At 47.5% G+C, this 23,460-nt stretch overlaps 1 protein-coding gene across 1 annotated transcript in view; it reads right to left on the bottom strand.

Moving 5' to 3' along the window:
- Positions 1 to 22,246, bottom strand: part of yap1 (Yes1 associated transcriptional regulator) — a 173,500-nt gene extending 151,254 nt beyond the window's left edge. Inside the window, exons 1-2 of the mRNA XM_042296541.1 lie at positions 21,565 to 22,246; positions 18,690 to 18,919 (exon numbers count right to left, since the gene is read on the bottom strand). Coding sequence (XP_042152475.1) covers positions 18,690 to 18,919; positions 21,565 to 21,765 — 431 coding nt within the window. The 5' untranslated portion in view covers positions 21,766 to 22,246. The remainder of the gene's footprint in view (positions 1 to 18,689; positions 18,920 to 21,564) is intronic.
- Between the last annotated feature and the right edge of the window lie 1,214 nt (positions 22,247 to 23,460).

Raw genomic sequence — 23,460 nt, 5'->3', positions numbered from 1 at the left:
GGCAGGCAGGCAGGCAGGAAGAGAGGTAGGCAGGCAGGCAGGCAGAGAGGTAGGCAGGCAGGCAGGCAGAGAGGTAGGCAGGCAGGCAGGCAGAGGTAGGTAGGCAGGCAGGCAGGCAGAGAGGTAGGCAGGCAGGCAGGCAGAGAGGTAGGCAGGCAGGCAGAGAGGTAGGCAGGCAGGCAGGCAGGCAGGCAGAGAGGCAGGCAGGCAGGCAGGCAGAGAGGTAGGCAGGCAGGCAGGCAGGAAGGCATTACCTACATCAGGATTTTGGTAAACATAGCTCTGGCTTTCCCACAGTCCCATTTGTGTACAGAGGATCTGTGTTTGCGTGTCTGTGTGTGTCTGTGGAGTGGTCAATAAACCTAAAGTATGACAAACACAAACCTGCTCCAAATGAGGCCTCATTCACACAGAGCCAAGGCAAACACTTCAACCTGCACGGTTTAATACATTTCAAAATCACTAAAATAGAAAAGTTCATTAATCATTTTCCCTATTTCAATAATAAGTAAATTCATTATTGCTAAATGCTTTATAAATAGCTAACCTGTGTGTGTGTTGTAACAAATGGACAAATGAAGTTGTATTGTATGCAGGACCAGCCCCAGGCCTAAGCAACATGAATGGTCACTTAGGGCCCCCGGTCCACTAGGGGGCCCCCATCCACTTGGGGAACCGGTCCCAGTGAACTTACTATTGTGAGTATACTAGAATACACCAGTAGTTTCTCTTGTCATATCAGTCACTCAAATAGCGGCTTACCGAGTGGCGCAGCGGTCTGAGGCACTGCATCTCAGTGCCAGGAGCGTCACTACAGACCCTGGTTCAGCGGTCTGAGGCACTGCATCTCAGTGCTAGAGGAGTCACTACAGACCCTGGTTCAGCGGTCTGAGGCCCTGCATCTCAGTGCCAGGAGCGTCACTACAGACCCTGGTTCAGCGGTCTGAGGCACTGCATCTCAGTGCTAGAGGAGTCACTACAGACCCTGGTTCAGCGGTCTGAGGCCCTGCATCTCAGTGCCAGGAGCGTCACTACAGACCCTGGTTCAGCGGTCTGAGGCACTGCATCTCAGTGCTAGAGGAGTCACTGTGACCCTGGTTCAGCGGTCTGAGGCACTGCATCTCAGTGCTAGAGGAGTCACTACAGACCCTGGTTCAGCGGTCTGAGGCCCTGCATCTCAGTGCCAGGAGCGTCACTACAGACCCTGGTTCAAATCTGAGGCACTGCATCTCAGTGCTAGAGGAGTCACTACAGACCCTGGTTCAGCGGTCTGAGGCCCTGCATCTCAGTGCCAGGAGCGTCACTACAGACCCTGGTTCAGCGGTCTGAGGCACTGCATCTCAGTGCCAGGAGCGTCACTACAGACCCTGGTTCAGCGGTCTGAGGCACTGCATCTCAGTGCTAGAGGAGTCACTACAGACTGGCCGTGATTGGGAGTCCCATAGGGCGGCACACAATTGGCCCAGCGTCATCCGGGTTAGGCCAGGGAGTAGAGGCCAGGGAGTAGAGGCCAGGGAGTAGAGGCCTGGGAGTAGAGGCCTGGGAGTAGAGGCCGTCATTGAAAATTATAAAAGACTACTTAAATAAAGGTTAAACGTAACATAAAAAATATATATATAAAAGTCAGTTAACAACTTTTACATGGGTAGTTAGTCATGAGGCCAGCTATCTAAACTAATAATTGGGGAGCACCGACCGGACATGCAGGGCCCTGACTTCCAGGGGGAAATGTACAAGTCCCTCCTGCAGCAAAGCACCCACGCAACATGATGCTGCCACCCCCACAACATGATGCTGCCACCCCCAACACAACATGATGCTGCCACCCCCACCCCCCCCCACAACATGATGCTGCCACCCCCACAACATGATGCTGCCACCCCCACAACATGATGCTGCCACCCCGTGCTTCACAGTTGAGATGGTGTTCTTCGGCTTGCAAGCCTCCCCCTTTTCCCTCCAAACATAACGATGGACATTATGGTCAAACAGTTCTATTTTTGTTTAATCAGACCAGAGGACATTTCTCCAAGTACGATCTTTGTCCCCATGTGCATTTGCAAACCGTAGTCTGGCTTTTTTAAGGCAGTTTTGTAGCAGTGGCTTCTTCCTTGCTGAGTGGCCTTTCTGGTTATTTCGATATAGGACTCATTTAACTGTGGATATAGATACTTTGTACCTGTTTCCTCCAGCATCTTCACAAGGTCCTTTGCTGTTGTTCTGGGATATATTTGCACTTTTCTCACCAAAGTACGTTAATCTATAGGAGACAGAACGCGTCTCCTTCCTGAGCGGTATGATGACTGTGTCCCCCATGGTGTTTATACTTGCATACTATTGTTTGTACAGATGAACGTGGTACCTTCAGTCATTTGGAAATTGCTCCCAAGGATCAACCAGACTTGTGGAGGTCTACAAATTTTTTCTGAGGTCTTGGCTGATTTCTTTAGATTTTCCCATGATGTCAAGCAAAGAGGAACTGAGTTTGAAGGTAGGCCTTGAAATACAGCCACAGGTACACCTCCAATGGACTCAAATTATGTCAGTTAACCTATCAGAAGCTTCTAAAGCCATGATATCATTTTCTGGAATTTTCCAAGCTGTTTATAAAGGCACAGTCAACTTACTGTATGTGTACTTCTGACCACTAGAAATGTGATACAGTGAATTATAAGTAGAGGTCGACCCATTATGGTTTTTCACCAGCGATTCCAATACCGATTATTGGAGGACCAAAAAAAACTGATATCGATTAAATCAACCGATTTTTGAATATATATATATATAATGACAATTACAACAATACTGAATGAACACTTTTATTTTACCTTAATATAATACATAACTAAAAATCTATTTAGTTTCAAATAAATAATGAAACATGTTCAATTTGGTTTAAATAATGCCATAGCAGTGTTGGAGAAGAAAGTACAAGTGCAATATTCATGATTATGATCTATTTTGTGCAGGTCGTTGTCCTGTTGGAAGGGGAACCTTCACCGCAGTCTGAGGTCCAGACCGCTCTGGAGCAGGTTTTCATCAAGGATCTCTCTGTACTTTGCTCAGTTCATCTTTCCCTCAATCCAAACTAGTCTCCCAGTCCCTGCCGCTGAAAAACATCCCCGCAGCTTGATTATGCCACCACCATGCTTCACCGCACAGATTAGGGTGACTAAAGGCCAAAGAAATCAATGCCGTATGAAATGACCTTCTGTCAACTAGGCTGTGTGCAATCAATGACGTATGCTCTCAATAGGATTTGATAGAAGTGAAGCCAAATCCAAGATGGCTTCCATTGACACTTTTTACATTTTTTGGTGTGCCAGGACCATTCACAGTTGAGCTCGCGCAGTTTAGCTCAACTCTGATTGGCTAATTTTTAAAAAGGTGATAGGTAATAAGGTAATAAGGTGATTTTTTTTTGTTTGTCAAGGGAGGCCAGACGCTCGCTGGCTTCCCTTCCTTCAACTGCTACGGGTGGCAACAATGTCCTACTAGTTTGGGCCAGACAGTATCAAATAGACGGTCTACAGACAGAGAAACAGAGGGGCCCTGTTTATCTCCCTCTGATGATTTCTCCTGTGAGATACATTTCAGCCTCTTGCGAAATGAAGGAAAATGATGAAACTAAGTATTTGTTATTTTTGTACATTTTTTGGCAAAGACTGGCTTCCCTTAGCATCCATCAATACATGCCACTGAATGCATTAGACTATGAAACCCAACTTTAGCTATAACGATTCAGCACATTGTCTTGGTAAAAAGTATTTTATAACATAAGGAAGTGCAATTCAAATCCACACGTTTTCACCCACTGTGAGCAGTGTGGGAGGACACCCTACATAGAGACTAGAAGTTGAGCCAGGAGAAGAGGTGAATGAGGCAGGTCATATAAGCTTATATAAGTCAGAACCCACTGTGAGCAGTGTGGGAGGACACCCTACATAGAGACTAGAAGTTGAGCCAGGAGAAGAGGTGAATGAGGCAGGTCATATAAGCTTATATAAGTCAGAACCCACTGTGAGCAGTGTGGGAGGACACCCTACATAGAGACTAGAAGTTGAGCCAGGAGAAGAGGTGAATGAGGCAGGTCATATAAGCTTATATAAATCAGAACCCACTGTGAGCAGTGTGGGAGGACACCCTACATAGAGACTAGAAGTTGAGCCAGGAGAAGAGGTGAATGAGGCAGGTCATAAATGAAGATGTGAATGAGGCAGGTCATAAATGAAGATGTGAATGAGGCAGGTCATAAATGAAGATGTGAATGAGGCAGGTCATAAGTGAAGATGTGAATGAGGCAGGTCATAAGTGAAGATGTGAATGAGGCAGGTCATAAGTGAAGATGTGAATGAGGCAGGTCATAAGTGAAGATGTGAATGAGGCAGGTCATAAATGAAGATGTGAATGAGGCAGGTCATAAATGAAGATGTGAATGAGGCAGGTCATAAATGAAGATGTGAATGAGGCAGGTCATAAGTGAAGATGTGAATGAGGCAGGTCATAAATGAAGATGTGAATGAGGCAGGTCATAAATGAAGATGTGAATGAGGCAGGTCATAAATGAAGATGTGAATGAGGCAGGTCATAAATGAAGAGGTAGGTCATAAATGAAGAGGTGAATGAGGCAGGTCATAAATGAAGAGGTGAATGAGGCAGGTCATAAATGAAGAGGTGAATGAGGCAGGTCATAAATGAAGATTGTCTACACTCTACACCAGACCAGCATGGTTCAAAACCAGGTGAATGAGGCAGGTCATAAATGAAGAGGTGAATGAGGCAGGTCATAAATGAAGAGGTCAATGAGGCAGGTCATAAATGAAGAGGTGAATGAGGCAGGTCATATAAGCTTATATAAGTCAGAACCCATTGTCTACGCTCTACACCAGACCACAAAGTAGCCTAACAATGCTTAGAAACAGCTTATATTAGTCAGAACCCATTGTCTACACTCTACACCAGACCAGCATGGTTCAAAACCAGCATGTATTACTTGATTTTTGAAATGTAAAATGGACTATGTGTCTCCAATCAGAAGGCAGTTGTTTGACCCCTGGGTGGGATCACAGAATAGCTGCACCCTCCAAGCCTTACACTCCTTTAAACCCTGTGTGTCCCAAATGGCACCCTATTCCCTATGTAGTGCTCCTATGGGGGGGGGGTCACAAGTAGTGCAGTATGTAGGGAATAGGGTGCCATTTGGGAGGTGACCCAGGGCTTCCCATAGGTTTCCCATGGAGAGTAGATCCCTGTAGGCTGCATTTAATAAGTCAGAGGAAGCATTGATTAGCCCTTCTATTCCAGTAGAGCAGCTCATTTAGAATCCTTCATTAGTTTATGACCCTGCCCCCCACCACCACGTCTACCCCTGGTGTGGCCTGCTAGCCAGCCCTGCCCCCCACCACCACGTCTACCCCTGGTGTGGCCTGCTAGCCAGCCCTGCCCCCCTTCTCCACCCTAGTCCTGAAAGCCCAGAGTGACCCTCGATCCCACCTCCACCCTGCCCCCATCCCACCACCAAACAAGGTGACGCCACCTCCCCTGCCCTGCCCCCTGCCCTGCCCACCCCCTGCCCTGCCCCCAATGTCTGTCCTGCCCTGCCCCCTGCCCTGCCCACCCCCTGCCCTGCCCCCTCAATGTGGAGGCTATATACAGGGTGTTACGGTACAGAGTCAATGTGGAGACTATATACAGGGTGTTACAGTACAGAGTCAATGTGGAGACTATATACAGGGGGTTCAGAGTCAATGTGGAGACTATATACAGGGGGTTCAGAGTCAATGTGGAGGCTATATAGAGGGTGTTACGGTACAGAGTCAATGTGGAGACTATATACAGGGGGTACCAGTACAGAGTCAATGTGGAGGCTATATACAGGGGGTACCGGTACAGAGTCAATGTGGAGGCTACATACAGGGGGTACCGGTACAGAGTCAATGTGGAGGCTATATACAGGGTATTACGGTACAGAGTCAATGTGGAGACTATATACAGGGTGTTACAGTACAGAGTCAATGTGGAGACTATATACAGGGGTACCAGTACAGAGTCAATGTGGAGGCTATATACAGGGGTACCGGTACAGAGTCAATGTGGAGGCTATATACAGGGGGTACCGGTACAGAGTCAATGTGGAGGCTATATACAGGGGTACCAGTACAGAGTCAGTGTGGAGGCTATATACAGGGGGTACCGGTACAGAGTCAATGTGGAGGCTATATACAGGGGGTGCCGGTACAGAGTCCGTGTGGAGGCTATATACAGGGGGTACCGGTACAGAGTCAATGTGGAGACTATATACAGGGTATTACGGTACAGAGTCAATGTGGAGACTATATACAGGGTGTTACAGTACAGAGTCAATGTGGAGACTATATACAGGGGGTACCAGTACAGAGTCAATGTGGAGGCTATATACAGGGGGTACCGGTACAGAGTCAATGTGGAGGCTATATACAGGGGGTACCGGTACAGAGTCAATGTGGAGGCTATATACAGGGGGTACCAGTACAGAGTCAGTGTGGAGGCTATATACAGGGGGTACCGGTACAGAGTCAATGTGGAGGCTATATACAGGGGGTACCGGTACAGAGTCAATGTGGAGGCTATATACAGGGGGGTACCAGTACAGAGTCAGTGTGGAGACTATATACAGGGTATTACGGTACAGAGTCAATGTGGAGACTATATACAGGGGGGTACCAGTACAGAGTCAGTGTGGAGACTATATACAGGGTATTACGGTACAGAGTCAGTGTGGAGACTATATACAGGGTATTACGGTACAGAGTCAATGTGGAGATTATATACAGGGGGTACCAGTACATAGTCAGTGTGTAAATGTAAATAGTCCGGGTGGCCATTTGATTAATTGTCTGATGGCTTGGGGGTAGAAGCTGTTCAGTAGGGTTTTGTTCCTAGACTTGGCGTTCCGGTATGCGGGGCCTTCCTCTGACCCTCCCCTGTGCTCTCCCGTCTCCCCTCCCCTGTGCTCTACCATCTCCCTCCCCTGTGCTCTCCCGTCTCCCCTCCCCCCTGTGCTCTCCCCCTCACCCCGTCTCCCCTCCCCCGTGCTCTCCCCCGTGCTCTCCCTCACCCCGTCTCCCCTCCCCCGTGCTCTCCCCTCACCCCGTGCTCTCCCCTCACCCGTGCTCTCCCCAACCCGTGCCCCCCTCAACCCGTGCTCTCCCATCTCCCCCCTCACTCCGTGCTCTCCCATCTCCCCTCATCCCGTGCTCTCCCATCTCCCCGTGCTCTCCCATCTCCCCTCACCCCGTGCTCTCCCATCTCCCCTCACCCCGTGCTCTCCCCTCACCCCGTGCTCTCCCCTCACCCCGTGCTCTCCCCTCACCCCCCCGTGCTCTCCCATCTCCCCTCACCCCGTGCTCACCCCGTGCTCTCCCCTCACCCCGTGCTCTCCCCTCACCCCGTGCTCTCCCCTCACTCCGTGCTCTCCCATCTCCCCTCACTCCGTGCTCTCCCATCTCCCCTCACCCAGTGCTCTCCCATCTCCCCCTCACCCCGTGCTCTCCCATCTCCCCTCCCCTCACCCCGTGCTCTCCCCCGTCACCCCCATCTCCCCCTCACCCCGTGCTCTCCCCTCACCCCGTGCTCTCCCATCTCCCCTCTCCCCTCACCCCGTGATCCGTGCTCTCCCATCTCCCCTCACCCTGTGCTCTCCCATCTCCCCTCACCCCGTGCTCTCCCATCTCCCCTCACCCCGTGCTCTCCCCTCACCCCGTGCTCTCCCCTCACCCCGTGCTCTCCCCTCACCCTGTGCTCTCCCATCTCCCCTCACCCCGTGCTCTCCCATCTCCCCTCACCCCGTGCTCTCCCCTCACCCCGTGCTCTCCCCTCACCCCGTGCTCTCCCATCTCCCCTCACCCCGTGCTCTCCCCTCACCCCACCCAGTGCTCTCCCCCCTCATCTCCCCTCACCCTGTGCTCTCCCATCTCCCCTCACCCTGTGCTCTCCCATCTCCCCTCACCCTGTGCTCTCCCATCTCCCCTCACCCTGTGCTCTCCCATCTCCCCTCACCCCGTGCTCTCCCCTCACCCCGTGCTCTCCCATCTCCCCTCACCCTGTGCTCTCCCATCTCCCCTCACCCTGTGCTCTCCCATCTCCCCTCACCCTGTGCTCTCCCATCTCCCCTCACCCTGTGCTCTCCCATCTCAGGGGAAAATAAATAAACATAAATATGGGTTGTATTTACAATGCTGTTTGTTCTTCACTGGTTGACCTTTTCTCGTGGCAACAGGTCACATCGAGCTGCTGTGATGTCACACTGTGGTATTTCACCCAATATAGATAATATGCAAAAGTGAAATAAACAATACAATTAACAGTAAACATTACACATACAGAAGTTTCAAAACAATAAAGACATTGCAAATGTCATATATAGATATATATATATAGCAACAGGTCACAAATCTTGCTGCTGTGGTATTTCACCCTGTAGATATGGGAGTTTATCAAAATTGGGTTTGTTGTTGAATTCTTTGTGGATCTGTGTAATCTGAGGGAAATATGTCTCTCTAATATGGTCATACATTGGGCAGGAGGTTAGGAAGTGCAGCTCAGTTTCCACCTCATTTTGTGGGCAGTGTGCACATAGTCTGTCTTCTCTTGAGAGCCATGTCTGCCTACGGCGGCCTTTCTCAATAGCAAGGCTATGCTCACTGAGTCTGTACATAGTCAAAGCCTTCCTTAATGTTGGGTCAGTCACAGTGGTCAGGTATTTGCTCATTTGCTCGTATATTGTTTTCACTGAGGAAATGTACGAGTCTGCTGTTAATGATAATGCAGAGGATTTTTCCCAAGGTTGCTGTTGATGCATATCCCACAGTAGTTATTGGTAGTTATTGGGGTTGAATTTGTTTCCACTTTTGTGGAGATCAGACCTTGGGTAAAAATATTGGGGAAGATGCCAGAGCTGAGGATGATGTTAAAACGTTCAAGTTTAGCCAATTGAAATTTGTGGTCTGTATATTTTATCATTTCATTGAGGATACCATCAACACCACAGGCCTCTTTGGGTTGGAGGGTTTGTATTTTATCCTGTAGTTCATTCAATGTAATTGGAGAATCCAGTGGGTTCTGGTCGTCTTTAATAATTGATTCTAAGATGTGTAATTGATCATGTGTATGTATTAGCTGTTTGTTCTTTGTTGTAGAGCCAATCAGACTGGAGAAGTGGTTTATCCATACATCTCCATTTTGAATAGATCTTTGTGTTGTTGTTTGTTTAGAGTTTTCCAATTTTCCCAGAAGTGGTTAGATTCTATGGATTCTTCAATTCCATTGAGCTGATTTCTGACGTGCTGTTCCTTCTTTTTTCTTACTGTATTTCTGTATTGTTTTAGTGATTCACCATAATGAAGGCTCAGGTTCTGGGTTTCTGAGGTTTTGATAAGTTTCTCAATTCCCTTCTTAGGTTTTTTGCATTCTTCATAAAAACCATGTCATTGTTGTTAATTTTCTTAGGTAATTTTGTCTCTCTCTTCCTCTCCCCCCCTCAGGACTGCTGTGGGGTTTATAATGAAACCAGCAAGACAAACTCGGAACAAGAGGCAGGAGACTGCTCACTCACTATCACTCATTCAGCAAATACAACTACATCCCCCGCTGACAGAACCAAACTGTGACAAAACTATAGTCAATGCTGTCTGTTCTCAGTGTTCTGTTGCTGTAAGAGCCCTAGGTTGCTTCCAAAATGGTGCCCTATTCCCTACGTAGTGCACTACTTTAGACCAGGGTACCCTATTCCCTACATAGTGCACTACTTTTGACCAGTATGCACAACTTAGGGAACCATTTGGGACTCGTGCAGTATCTAGTCAAATAATAACACTACTTAGAACTTACTATATCTTCTATAACATCTAATTCAACTAAATACAAAGTCCATGTGTTTATCTCCTAGCTACAAAAACAAACCAGTCAGTCAATTAAAAGGAGACGTCCGTGTTGTCCCCTCTCGCCCCTCTCTTTACACCAGTGGAGATCGGTGCCGTTTAAGATTAGGGAAGACCATTTTTTTCTTTTTTAAATGAGCAATGTCCTTATTTCTATTACAACATATTGGATGACTCTCATTCATATTCCATTCACCCAGTTCAATGTAACAGCGACAGGTTTAGGCTACTACATGATACTAGAATGTTCCCCTGTACCCATCATGAGGTTGATACAACCTAGGAATGAAAGATTACAACATAGGTGCACAAGTCGCGAGACAAATAGGAGCCAAGTAGTCAAGGTGACAGGCAGTGACACATTCAATACCAACTTGCACACTCTTCCCTGCATCTAGCTGATCTAGTGTCATTAGAACAAACAGTTGTGTTTGCAACTAACACGAGAGTATTTATTGAACAAATTCAGTTAAGTCCATCCCCGTTTCATTCTGTTTAAGAAACGTTTAGCAAAATAATAGGTGGAATGAATACACCCCTGATCACAGTTCCCTTTTATAGCAGCCACATACAGCATCATCACTTTGCTCCTTGTATAATTCCTTCTCGCATCTCCTCTCACTTTTGCTTGTGGACTTTAGTGCACAACACAACAGCTGTCTATGACCAGGGGAAAAAAACCTCTCCAAGCCAAACCTTCATATCATAACCGCTAACCGCTACACAATCTACATCGTTGTCACCATATTAACGTTATAGTCACCAAACTAGAACTAACGCTTTAGTAAACCCAAAATCCAATCCCATGTGTACAATGAAAAAGTACAACATACAGCAAGCAGTTTAGCACTTACACCGGTGGGCCCCGGTGGCAATACATAAATAAAACGGAAAGCTTACCTTGACTTGGAAGAGTTCCAGTGTTGGATAGCCAGGTAGCTAACATAAACAGCATTCCACTCTGAGTGAGATTGTTGAGTAGGCTAGCTAGCTAGCTAAGTATGCTAAACTTAGTTAGCTAAACTAAGAAGAAAAATCTGCAACATGTAATCATTTCAAAGATATCACTGACTTACAGTTCATTTTGGGGCGGCAGGGTAGCCTAGTGGTTAGAGCGTTGGACTAGTAACCGGAAGGTTGCAGGTTTAAACCCCTGAGCTGACAAGGTACAAATCTGTCATTCTGCCCCAGAACAGGCAGTTAACCCACTGTTCCTAGGCCGTCATTGTAAATGAGAATTTGTTCTTAACTGACTTGCCTAGTTAAATAAAGGTAAAAAATAAATAAATAAATAAGGAAATAAGCCAATTGAAATAAATTCATAAGGTCCTAATCTATGGATTTCACATATGACTGGGAATACAGATATGCATCTGTTGGTCACAGATACCTTTAAAAAAAAGGGTAGGGACGTAGATCAGAAAACCAGTCAGTATGCTGAAACATGAGGTGATGGAGACCGATGATTGGCACGACAATGGGCCTCAGGATCTCATCACGGTATCTCTGTGCATTACAATTACCATTAATAAAATGTGTGTTTGTTGTCCATAGTCCCACTGCCACCATGGGTTCCCAACATTGACATCATCAAACCCCGCGACACAATACACGCGGTCTGCCATCTGCCTGGTACAGTTTTAACCGGGATTCATCCGTGAAGAGCACACTTCTCCAGCGTGCCGGTGGCCATCGAAGGTGAGCCTCCCTGAGACGGTTTCTGACAGTTTGTGCAGAAATTCTTCAGTTGTGCAATCCCAGTTTCATCAGCTGTCCAGATGGCTGGCCTCAGACTATCCCACAGGTGAGGAAGCCAGATGTGGAGGTCCTAGGCTGGCATGGTTACACGTGGTCTGCTGGTGTACTGCCAAATTCTCTAAAATGGGATGGGGGCAGCTTATGGTAGAGAAATTAACATTCAATTCTCTGGCAACAGCTCTGGTGGACATTCCTGCAGTCAGCATGCCAATTGCACGCTCCCTCAACTTGAGACATCTGTGGCATTGTGTTGTGTGACAAAACTGCTAATTTAAGAGTGGCCTTATATTGTCCCCAGCACAAGGTGCACCTGTGTAATGATCATGCTGATTAATCAGCTTGTTGATATGCCACACCTGTCAGGTGGATGGATTATCTTGGGAAAGGAGAAATGCTCACTAACAGGGATATAAACACATGTGTAAAACATTTGAGAGAAACAAGCTTTTTGTTTCTATGGAACATTTCTGGGATCTTTTATTTCAGCTCATGATGGGACCAACACTTTACCTGTTGCATTTATATTTTCATTCAGTGTACTATATTTTAATACAAAAATGTTTTTTTAATTTTTCACTATTTAAAATGTTATGATATTCACGAAGTAGTATGGTCCTCCCATTCCTCCTCTGAGCAGCCTCCACTGCTTTACACTTCATCGTAGGCATTTGTCTATTTTGGGACGGCTCACATGAGCCTCCCTCCACCACTCCACAGGGCCAAGGCGCTCTGCTTTCCTCTGCTCTGCCTGAATACAGCTCAGTGTTTCTCTGCTCTCTGGCCGTCGGGACAAAGGGAGGGCCAGCAGATCAGAATACGTCTCAAATGGCACCCTATTCCCTATGTGGTGCACTACTTTGGACCAGAGCACCCTATTCCCTATAAAGTGCACTACTTTGGACCAGAGCACCCTATTCCCTATATAGTGCACTACTTTGGACCAGAGCACCCTATTCCTTATATAGTGCACTACTTTGGACCTAGAGCACCCTATTCCTTATATAGTGCACTACTTTGGACCTAGAGCTGCTCCAGTCTTCACCCAGTCCTCTCTCTTTCTCCCTCCCTCTTCTTTCTGAGCTCCACATGGCAGAGTCCATTCAACTCCATCGACACAAAGCTGCCTGCCACGGCAGCCATCACAGAGCGGCATCATGGCTGAAGGAAACTACAAGGGAAACTTGCTTCCAAACCAGAGGGTCATCATGGCTGAAGGAAACTAAAAGGGAAACTTGCTTCCAAACCAGAGGGTCATCATGGCTGAAGGAAACTACAAGGGAAACTTGCTTCCAAACCAGAGGGTCATCATGGCTGAAGGAAACTAAAAGGGAAACTTGCTTCCAAACCAGAGGGTCATCATGGCTGAAGGAAACTACAAGGGAAACTTGCTTCCAAACCAGAGGGTCATCATGGCTGAAGGAAACTACAAGGGAAACTTGCTTCCAAACCGGTCATCATGCAGCAACCACAGCTTTATGAGTCACTGGAGTCACCTCCCAAATGGCACCCTATTCCATATATAGCCCATCGGGCTCTGGTCAAAAGTAGTGCACTATATAGGGACTAGGGCTCTGGTCAAAAGTAGTGCACTATATAGGGTGTAATTTGGGACGTTCACACCGGGGACGTTCACACCGGGGACGTTCACACCGGGGACGGTCACACCGGGGACGTTCACACCGGGGACGTTCACACCGGGGACGTTCACACCGGGGACGGTCACACTGGGATAACTGGCTCTACTTGGGGCCCTGCAGGCCGGCTGAAGGAGATCCAGAATGAGTAAATGTGATGACTACTAAACTGTTTTAAACACCATATCCTAAAAGACCGCAGTCAGTCTGTCACCTGAATGAAACGTCAACTTTCTCTCTTTTTGACTCTGTTATTACATCTCTCTCCCTCTTCTCTTCTTGCCACCATGGGTTGGTCAGACAACCCCTGTTTATAAATAGGAGTGTTTTTTCAGCAGCTCTGCTGAGGAGGTCTCTTTTCATTTCAGATCGAGTGTCTCTCAACTTTGATGTGCGGCCGATACAGAATGCTTTCAGGGTGCCCAGCTCCGTAACACGGTCACAAACATGCCTAGCATGGAACGCTGTACTCCAAAAGTGTCATGGCGACAACCTCTGTTATGTCATAACATTCTGTAACATATCACTGAGACAAAAAATGTCATTACTGAAAAAATACATGTAGAGAAGAATATCAACATACTCTGAAGATGTCAACTGAGTGAATCACCAGAGTTTTGCAGGTTCTCTCTATTTTTCAGAAAAGAGAAAAGCCAAACGTGACTATGAGGGACAAAGAGGAAGTCATCAAGATGCTCCTACTGAGATTATGGAAGTAGTTGACCAACCACAGCAGCTTCCTGTGAGAGAGTTGACCGCAAACATAGCTGGGGTTAACTAACACAAAAAGCCACAACATCACCATTCAGTCTCCCCAGTGGTGTAAAGCTACAACATCACCATTCAGTCTCCCCAGTGGTGTAAAGCTACAACATCACCATTCAGTCTCCCCAGTGGTGTAAAGCTACAACATCACCATTCAGTCTCCCCAGTGGTGTAAAGCTACAACATCACCATTCAGTCTCCCCAGTGATGTAAAGCTACAACATCACCATTCAGTCTCTCCAGGGATGTTCTCTGTTTAGTGAGTCCTCCAGATCAGAGGCAGTAGGGATGACCAGGGATGTTCTCTGTTTAGTGAGTCTGTCAGATCAGAGGCAGTAGGGATGACCAGGGATGTTCTCTGTTTAGTGAGTCCTCCAGATCAGAGGCAGTAGGGATGACCAGGGATGTTCTCTGTTTAGTGAGTCTGTCAGATCAGAGGCAGTAGGGATGACCAGGGATGTTCTCTGTTTAGTGAATCCTCCAGATCAGTGGCAGTAGAGATGACCAGGGATGTTCTCTGTTTAATGAGTCCTCCAGATCAGAGGCAGTAGGGATGACCAGGGATGTTCTCTGTTTAGTGAGTCCTCCAGATCAGAGGCAGTAGGGATGATGAGTGATGAGGGATATATAGTGGTTTTACTAGAGGGACTGGGGTCAACTAGTGATATATAGTGGATAGTGGTTTTACTAGAGGGATTTGGGGTCAACTAGTGATATATAGTGAATAGTGGTTTTACTAGAGGGGCTGGGGGTCAACTAGTGATATATAGTGGTTGTACTAGAGGGACTGGGGGTCAACTAGTGATATATAGTGGTTTTACTGGAGGGACTGGGGTCAACTAGTGATATATAGTGGCTTTACTGGAGGGACTGGGGGTCAACTAGTTATATATAGTGGATAGTGGTTGTACTAGAGGGACTAGGGGTCAACCTATGTGAGAATGCTGTTCAACGACTACAGCTCAGCATTTAACACCATAGTACCCTCCAAACTCGTAATCAAGCTCGAGACCCTGGGTCTCGACCCCGCCCTGTGCAACTGGGTACTGGACTTCCTGACGGGCCGCCCCCAGGTGGTGAGGGTAGGCAACAACATCTCCACTCCGCTGATCCTCAACACTGGGGCCCCACAAGGGTGCGTTCTGAGCCCTCTCCTGTACTCCCTGTTCACCCACGACTGCGTGGCCATGCACGCCTCCAACTCAATCATCAAGTTTGCGGACGACACAACAGTGGTAGGCTTGATTACCAACAACGATGAGACGGCCTACAGGGAGGAGGTGAGGGCCCTCGGAGTGTGGTGTCAGGAAAATAACCTCACACTCAACGTCAACAAAACTAAGGAGATGATTGTGGACTTCAGGAAACAGCAGAGGGAACACCCCCCCATCCACATCGATGGAACAGTAGTGGAGAGGGTAGCAAGTTTTAAGTTCCTCGGCATACACATCACAGACAAACTGAATTGGTCCACTCACACAGACAGCATCGTGAGGAAGGCGCAGCAGCGCCTCTTCAACCTCAGGAGGCTGTTAACATATATCCTTATGTACATATTCTTTATCCCCTTACACTGTGTATAAGACAGTAGTTTTTTTTTTGGAATTGTTAGTTAGATTACTTGTTCGTTATTACTGCATTGTCGGAACTAGAAGCACAAGCATTTCGCTACACTCGCATTAACATCTGCTAACCATGTGTATGTGACAAATAAATTTGATTTGATTTGATTTGGTAGGCTTGATTACCAACAACAGCGAGACGGCCTACAGGGAGGAGGTGAGGGCCCTCGGAGTGTGCTGTCAGGAAAATAACCTGACACTCAACGTCAACAAAACAAACGAGATGATTGTGGACTTCAGGAAACAGCAGAGGGAGCATCCCCTTATCCACATCGATGGGACAGTAATGGAGAGGGTAGTAAGTTTTAAGTTCCTCGGCGTACACATCACGGACAAACTGAATTGGTCCACCCACACAGACAGCGTTGTGAAGAAGGCGCAGCAGCGCCTCTTCAACCTCAGGAGGCTGAAGAAATTCGGCTTGTCACCAAAAGCACTCAAAAACTTCTACAGAGGCACAATCAAGAGCATCCTGTCGGGCTGTATCACCGCCTGGTACGGCAACTGCACCGCCCTCAACCGTAAGGCTCTCCAGAGGGTAGTGAGGTCTGCACAACGAATCACCAGGGGCAAACTACCTGCCCTCCAGGACACCTACACCACCCGATGTCACAGGAAGGCCATAAAGATCATCAAGGACATCAACCACCCGAGCCACTGCCTGTTCACCCCGCTATCATCCAGAAGGCGAGGTCAGAACAGGTGCATCAAAGCTGGGACCGACAGACTGTTAAACAGCTTCTGTCTCAAGGCCCATCAGACTGTTAAACAGCTTCTGTCTCAAGGCCCATCAGACTGTTAAACAGCTTCTGTCTCCATCAGACTGTTAAACAGCTTCAATCTCAAGGCCATCAGACTGTTAAACAGCTTCTGTCTCCATCAGACTGTTAAACAGCTTCAATCTCAAGGCCATCAGACTGTTAAACAGCTTCTGTCTCCATCAGACTGTTAAACAGCTTCTATCTCCATCAGACTGTTAAACAGCTTCTGTCTCCATCAGACTGTTAAACAGCTTCTGTCTCCATCAGACTGTTAAACAGCTTCTGTCTCCATCAGACTGTTAAACAGCTTCTGTCTCCATCAGACTGTTAAACAGCTTCTGTCTCCATCAGACTGTTAAACAGCTTCTGTCTCCATCAGACTGTTAAACAGCTTCTGTCTCCATCAGACTGTTAAACAGCTTCTGTCTCCATCAGACTGTTAAACAGCTTCTGTCTCCATCAGACTGTTAAACAGCTTCTGTCTCCATCAGACTGTTAAACAGCTTCTATCTCCATCAGACTGTTAAACAGCTTCTATCTCCATCAGACTGTTAAACAGCTTCTGTCTCCATCAGACTGTTAAACAGCTTCTGTCTCCATCAGACTGTTAAACAGCCACCACTAACATTGAGTGCCTGCTGCCATACATGTAATACATGTATCACTCACCACTTTAAACAATGTCACTTAATATAATGTTTACATACCCTACATTACTCATCTCATATGTATATACTGTACTCTATACCATCTACTGCATCTTGTTTACACACCCTACATACCCTACATTACTCATCTCATATGTATATACTGTACTCTATACCATCTACTGTATCTTGTTTACATACCCTACAATACTCATCTCATATGTATATACTGTACTCTATACCATCTACTGTATCTTGTTTACATACCCTACAATACTCATCTCATATGTATATACTGTACTCTATACCATCTACTGCATCTTGTTTACATACCCTACAATACTCATCTCATATGTATATACTGTACTCTATACCATCTACTGTATCTTGTTTACATACCCTACAATACTCATCTCATATGTATATACTGTACTCTATACCATCTACTGCATCTTGTTTACATACCCTACATTACTCATCTCATATGTATATACTGTACTCTATACCATCTACTGCATCTTGCCTATGCCGTTCTGTACCATCACTCATTCATATATCTTTATGTACATATTCTTCATCCCTTTACACTTGTGTATAAGACAGTAGTTTTGGAACTGTTGGGTTAGATTACTCGTTGGTTATTACTGCATTGTCGGAACTAGAAGCACAAGCATTTCGCTACACTCGCATTAACATCTGCTAACCATGTGTATGTGACAAATAAAATTACGTTCCAGCTGTAACCTGATCCCCAGACACTACGTTCCAGCTGTAACCTGATCCCCAGACACTACGTTCCAGCTGTAACCTGATCCCCAGACACTATGTTCCAGCTGTAACCTGATCCCCAGACACTATGTTCCAGCTGTAACCTGATCCCCAGACACTATGTTCCTGCTGTAACCTGATCCCCAGACACTATGTTCCAGCTGTAACCTGATCCCCAGACACTATGTTCCAGCTGTAACCTGATCCCCAGACACTATGTTCCAGCTGTAACCTGATCCCCAGACACTATGTTCCAGCTGTAACCTGATCCCCAGACACTATGTTCCAGCTGTAACCTGATCCCCAGACACTATGTTCCAGCTGTAACCTGATCCCCAGACACTATGTTCCTGCTGTAACCTGATCCCCAGACACTATGTTCCAGCTGTAACCTGATCCCCAGACACTATGTTCCAGCTGTAACCTGATCCCCAGACACTATGTTCCAGCTGTAACCTGATCCCCAGACACTATGTTCCAGCTGTAACCTGATCCCCAGACACTATGTTCCAGCTGTAACCTGATCCCCAGACACTACGTTCCTGCTGTAACCTGATCCCCAGACACTATGTTCCAGCTGTAACCTGATCCCCAGACACTATGTTCCAGCTGTAACCTGATCCCCAGACACTATGTTCCAGCTGTAACCTGATCCCCAGACACTACGTTCCTGCTGTAACCTGATCCCCAGGCACATATGTTTCAAAAGTGCACTACCTTTGATCAGGGCCCATAGGGCTGTTATTGGATCTTAATAATAGCATTATTAAAAAGGTATAGAGAGTTAACATACATAAGGTTCTGTTATTAAACTTACTTGAGGAAGTATCTTTGTCCAGAGGGGGTCTTGGCCATCTCCCAGCCCGGGGGCAGGGGCATGTCCTCTGGGATCTCATAAGACGACTGTCGGAGGTGCGATGGGGGAGCGCCAGCAGGGACCATGCCCAACAGGGGAGACACTGCCCCTAGCTGTAGGGAGGCAGGGGACGAGTGGGCACGCACGTGGTGGGGGGCGATTGCACCGGCTGTACCTGCGTCTGTGCTGGTCTGGGCGGAGAGAGGAGGAGTAGGAGAGGGGAGTCAGGGAAGAGGAGGAGTGGGTGAGGGGAGTCAGGGAAGAGGAGGAGTGGGTGAGGGGAGTCAGGGAAGAGGAGGAGTGGGTGAGGGGAGTCAGGGAAGAGGAGGGAGTCAGGGGTGAGGGGGGAGTCAGGGAAGAGGAGGAGTGGGTGAGGGAAGAGTCAGGGAAGAGGAGGAGGGGTGAGGGGAGTCAGGGAAGAGGAGGAGAGGGGGGAGTCAGGGAAGAGGAGGAGTGGGTGAGGGGAGTCAGGGAAGAGGAGGAGTGGGTGAGGGAGTCAGGGAGGGGGAGTCAGGGAAGAGGAGGAGTGGGTGAGGGGAGTCAGGGAAGAGGAGGAGTGGGTGAGGGGAGTCAGGGAAGAGGAGGAGTGGGTGAGGGAGTCAGGGAAGAGGAGGAGTCAGGGAAGAGGGGAGTCAGGGAAGAGGAGGAGGGAAGTGGGTGGGGAGTCAGGGAAGAGGAGGAGTGGGTGAGGGGAGTCAGGGAAGAGGAGGAGTGGGTGAGGAGAGTCAGGGAAGAGGAGAGGAGGAGGGAAGAGGAGGAGAGTCAGGGAAGAGGAGGGGAGTCAGGGAAGAGGGGAGTCAGGGAAGAGGAGGAGGGGTGAGGGGAGTCAGGGAAGAGGAGGAGGGGTGAGGGGAGTCAGGGAAGAGGAGGAGGGGAGTCAGGGAAGAGGAGGAGAGGGAGTCAGGGAAGAGGAGAGTCAGGGAAGAGGAGGAGGAGGAGAGGGGAGTCAGGGAAGAGGAGGAGAGGGGAGTCAGGGAAGAGGAGGAGGGGGAGTCAGGGAAGAGGAGGAGAGGGGAGTCAGGGAAGAGGAGGAGGAGAGGGGAGAGTCAGGGAAGAGGAGGGGGAGTCAGGGAAGAGGAGGAGAGGGGAGTCAGGGAAGAGGAGGAGAGGGGAGTCAGGGAAGAGGAGGAGAGGGGAGTCAGGGAAGAGGAGGAGAGGGGAGTCAGGGAAGAGGAGGAGAGTCAGGGAAGAGGAGGAGAGGGAGTCAGGGAAGAGGAGGAGAGGGGAGTCAGGGAAGAGGAGGAGAGGGGAGTCAGGGAAGAGGAGGAGAGGGAGAGGAGGAGTCAGGGAAGAGGAGGAGAGTAGGAGAGGGGAGTCAGGGAAGAGGAGAAGAGTAGGAGAGGGAGTCAGGGAAGAGGAGGAGAGTAGGAGGGGGAGTCAGGGAAGAGTCAGGGAAGAGGTCAGGAAGAGGAGGAGAGTAGGAGAGGGAGTCAGGGAAGAGGAGGAGAGTAGGAGAGGGGAGTCAGGGAAGAGGAGGAGAGTAGGAGAGGGGAGTCAGGGAAGAGGAGAAGAGTAGGAGAGGGGAGTCAGGGAAGAGGAGAAGAGTAGGAGAGGGGAGTCAGGGAAGAGGAGGAGTAGGAGAGGGGAGTCAGGGAAGAGGAGGAGTAGGAGAGGGGAGTCAGGGAAGAGGAGAAGAGTAGGAGAGGGGAGTCAGGGAAGAGGAGAAGAGTAGGAGAGGGAGTCAGGGAAGAGGAGAAGAGTAGGAGAGGGGAGTCAGGGAAGAGGAGAAGAGTAGGAGAGGGGAGTCAGGGAAGAGGAGGAGTAGGAGAGGGGAGTCAGGGAAGAGGAGGAGAGTAGGAGAGGGGAGTCAGGGAAGAGGAGGAGAGTAGGAGAGGGGAGTCAGGAAAGTGATTCACTAACTTGAGTCACCCAGATTGCTGATGGAAAGTTTTCATACAAAACACCTAATGAAATGTTGTTCAATCATGTTCCGCACTATTCAAAGTCATTCATATAATTAATTATAGTCAAGTTTTATAACGAGTTGAGTTTAATAAAGAAATACATTGGTTGTTGTTCCATGCAATAAGAGCAAACTTTCTGTTCATAAGCTTGAATGAAGCAAACATTATGATAACAAGAAGGCCTCGTCTCACTGCTCGGTTTAAAAAGCCTGGAGAAGACAAGAGGGCTGATGCAGCAGGGACAACAACTCTGGAAGTCCTGAAAGCGCATACTCCGACACGTCCATGCCACCGTCAAACCGCGCATGCGCACGGTTGGCTCAACTCACTCATTAAAGATCAGAAACCGAAAGGGTTAAAAAGTGTAAATGGGCTACGAGTGATTCCACCACATGATTTCCTAAGCTTTTTACTAACATTAAAGGGCATGCATTGTTTAACTAAACTGACCTGTTACAAGCATAGGGCCTCACGCTGCAGTCCATTCCTCGATTTACAAACGTAACAACTTTATATCAATCTTAAAACGAATATTATGTTCATCTTGGTGTATTAATTAAATAATACTTTTCGGAAATACAATAAACTGCATTATATCAAGCCTGCATAAGATATCTCTGTACCTTAAACGTTTGGAATAACTTACATTAACTGTAGTAATAGGTAGGTAGTAGGTAGTACTAGTTAATATGCCTAACACTTAGAAAAAGCTATTCAACAACTCCTGAAAAAGTGAAGCTGTTTCAGTTGATTCATCTTGATTTAGACAACAGAAGATACCTTCTCATGTAATGGAATGACCGTGTTGGGACACAGTCGACTAGTAACATGCGTGGGTAAAAGAACACAACGGATTGTTCTCTTTATAGTTGGTGAAGTGTCTGGGGGCTTTGTATCTGGGCTGTGTGTGAGGGTGGTCTCTCTCGTCTTACTTGTCTGGAGTGGGACTTTGGCTCTGGCGGTTTGAAGAAGGAATCTGGAAGCTTTCTCATCCTCATAGGGACGGAGGGGGGGACGATGGTATTTTTCGGGTTCATAACAGCGTTGAAAAGGGCCTCCAGGTCCGTCTCGGAGTCTCCACGGACGTGGATTATCTGGTGACCGGCCGGGGGGTTGTGCTGGCTCGGATCCATGTTTATTCCAACAAAAAATATCCAAAAAAACTATTTACCCGAGGAAAAAAATATGTTTAAAAAGACTCAACCCAAAGAGACAAAAAAAATCACGTTTTTCGGAGAGCGAAACTCGAAACCTCGATCATCGAAAGTTAAATCAAAGTGAGTCCAAAAGTAAATCTGATGAAGTTATGTTCTCCCAGCAGCAGGGTTAGCTATCGCAGTCACCACCAACTGTACACTTCTTTCTGATGTTTCGGGAGAACACACTGTAAAATATAACAACGCGCATATCTACTCAACTGTATCTGTAACTTTTACACACAAAAAAAAGAAACACAAAGAAAAAGTTGAACCTTTACCTGGCTAAAGTCAAATTACTGCACAGATTTACCCTCGAAAGTTTTTCAGATTTTTCCATAAAAAAACGAGTGACAGCGCACATTGCAAATCCCAGCCGCGTCAGTGTTGTAAAGTTGAGTCTGACTTGGGTCTAAACTCTGACTCATGTGATCTGAGCCTCAGACCGGGCGGAGCCTGGCGCGTTATCTGGAACGACAAGTTCCTTTAAAGACACGGAGAGAACTTCCTCGACCGCAATATTACATTAAAACAGCTTTATATTTTAGACAAACTTCAAGTGCTTTGGTGTGGATAAAGTTATTTTAATTATACTGAATAAAAATATAAACGCAACCATGCAACAATTTCAAATATGTTACCGAGTTACAGTTCATCTAAGGAAATCAGTCAATTGAAATAAATAAATTAGGACCTAATCGATAGATTTCACATGACTGGAAATACTGTTAGTCAAAAAGGTTGTGGATCAGAAAACTCCTCCGTATCTGTTGTGACCACCTCATACAGAGTGACACATGTTTATTTTATTTCAAGTCACTTGAGAACAAATTCTTATTTACAATGACGGCCTACCTCGGCCACGTCCTATGGGACTCCCAATCACAGCCAGATGTGATGCAGCCGGGATTTGAACCAGGGACTGTAGTGACACCTCTTACACTGAGAAGCAGTGCCTTAGAACGCTGCGCAACGCAGGAGCCTCATCTCTTTTGCATAGAGTTGATCAGGCTGTTGATTGTGGCCTGTGGAATGTTGTCCCACTCCTCTTCAATGGCTGTGAGAAGTTGCTGGATATTGGCGGGAACTGGAACACTCTGTGGTACACGTTGAACCAGAGCATCCCAAACATGCTCAACGGATGACATGTCTGCGTATACAGGCCATGGATGAATTGGGGCATTTTCAGCTTCCAGGAATTGTGTCCAGATCCTTGCGACATGGGGCCGTATATTATCATGCTGAAACATGAGGTGATGGATGAATGGCACGACAACGGGCCTCAGGATCTCGTCACGGTATCTCTGTGCATTCAAATTGCCATCGATAAAATGCAATTGTGTTCGTTGTCCGTAGCTTATGCCTGCCCATACCATAACCCCACCGCCACTATGGGGCTCTCTGTTCACAACGATGACACCAGCAAACCACTCGCCCACACGACACCATACACATGGTCTGCGTTTGTGAGGCCGGTTGGGTGGACTACCAAATTCTCTAAAACAATGTTTACGGTAGAGAGCAACAGCTCTGAAGTACATTCCTGCAGTCAGCATGCCAATTGCACGCTCCCTCAAAACTTGAGACATCTGTGGCATTGTGTTGTGTGACAGAACAACAACGCATTGCTAA

This window comes from Oncorhynchus tshawytscha, linkage group LG13 (assembly GCF_018296145.1).
Source record: "Oncorhynchus tshawytscha isolate Ot180627B linkage group LG13, Otsh_v2.0, whole genome shotgun sequence".
NCBI lineage: Eukaryota > Metazoa > Chordata > Actinopteri > Salmoniformes > Salmonidae > Oncorhynchus > Oncorhynchus tshawytscha.
The sequence above is the reverse complement of the archived record's forward strand: the minus strand, read 5'-3'. Positions and strand labels throughout refer to the sequence as shown.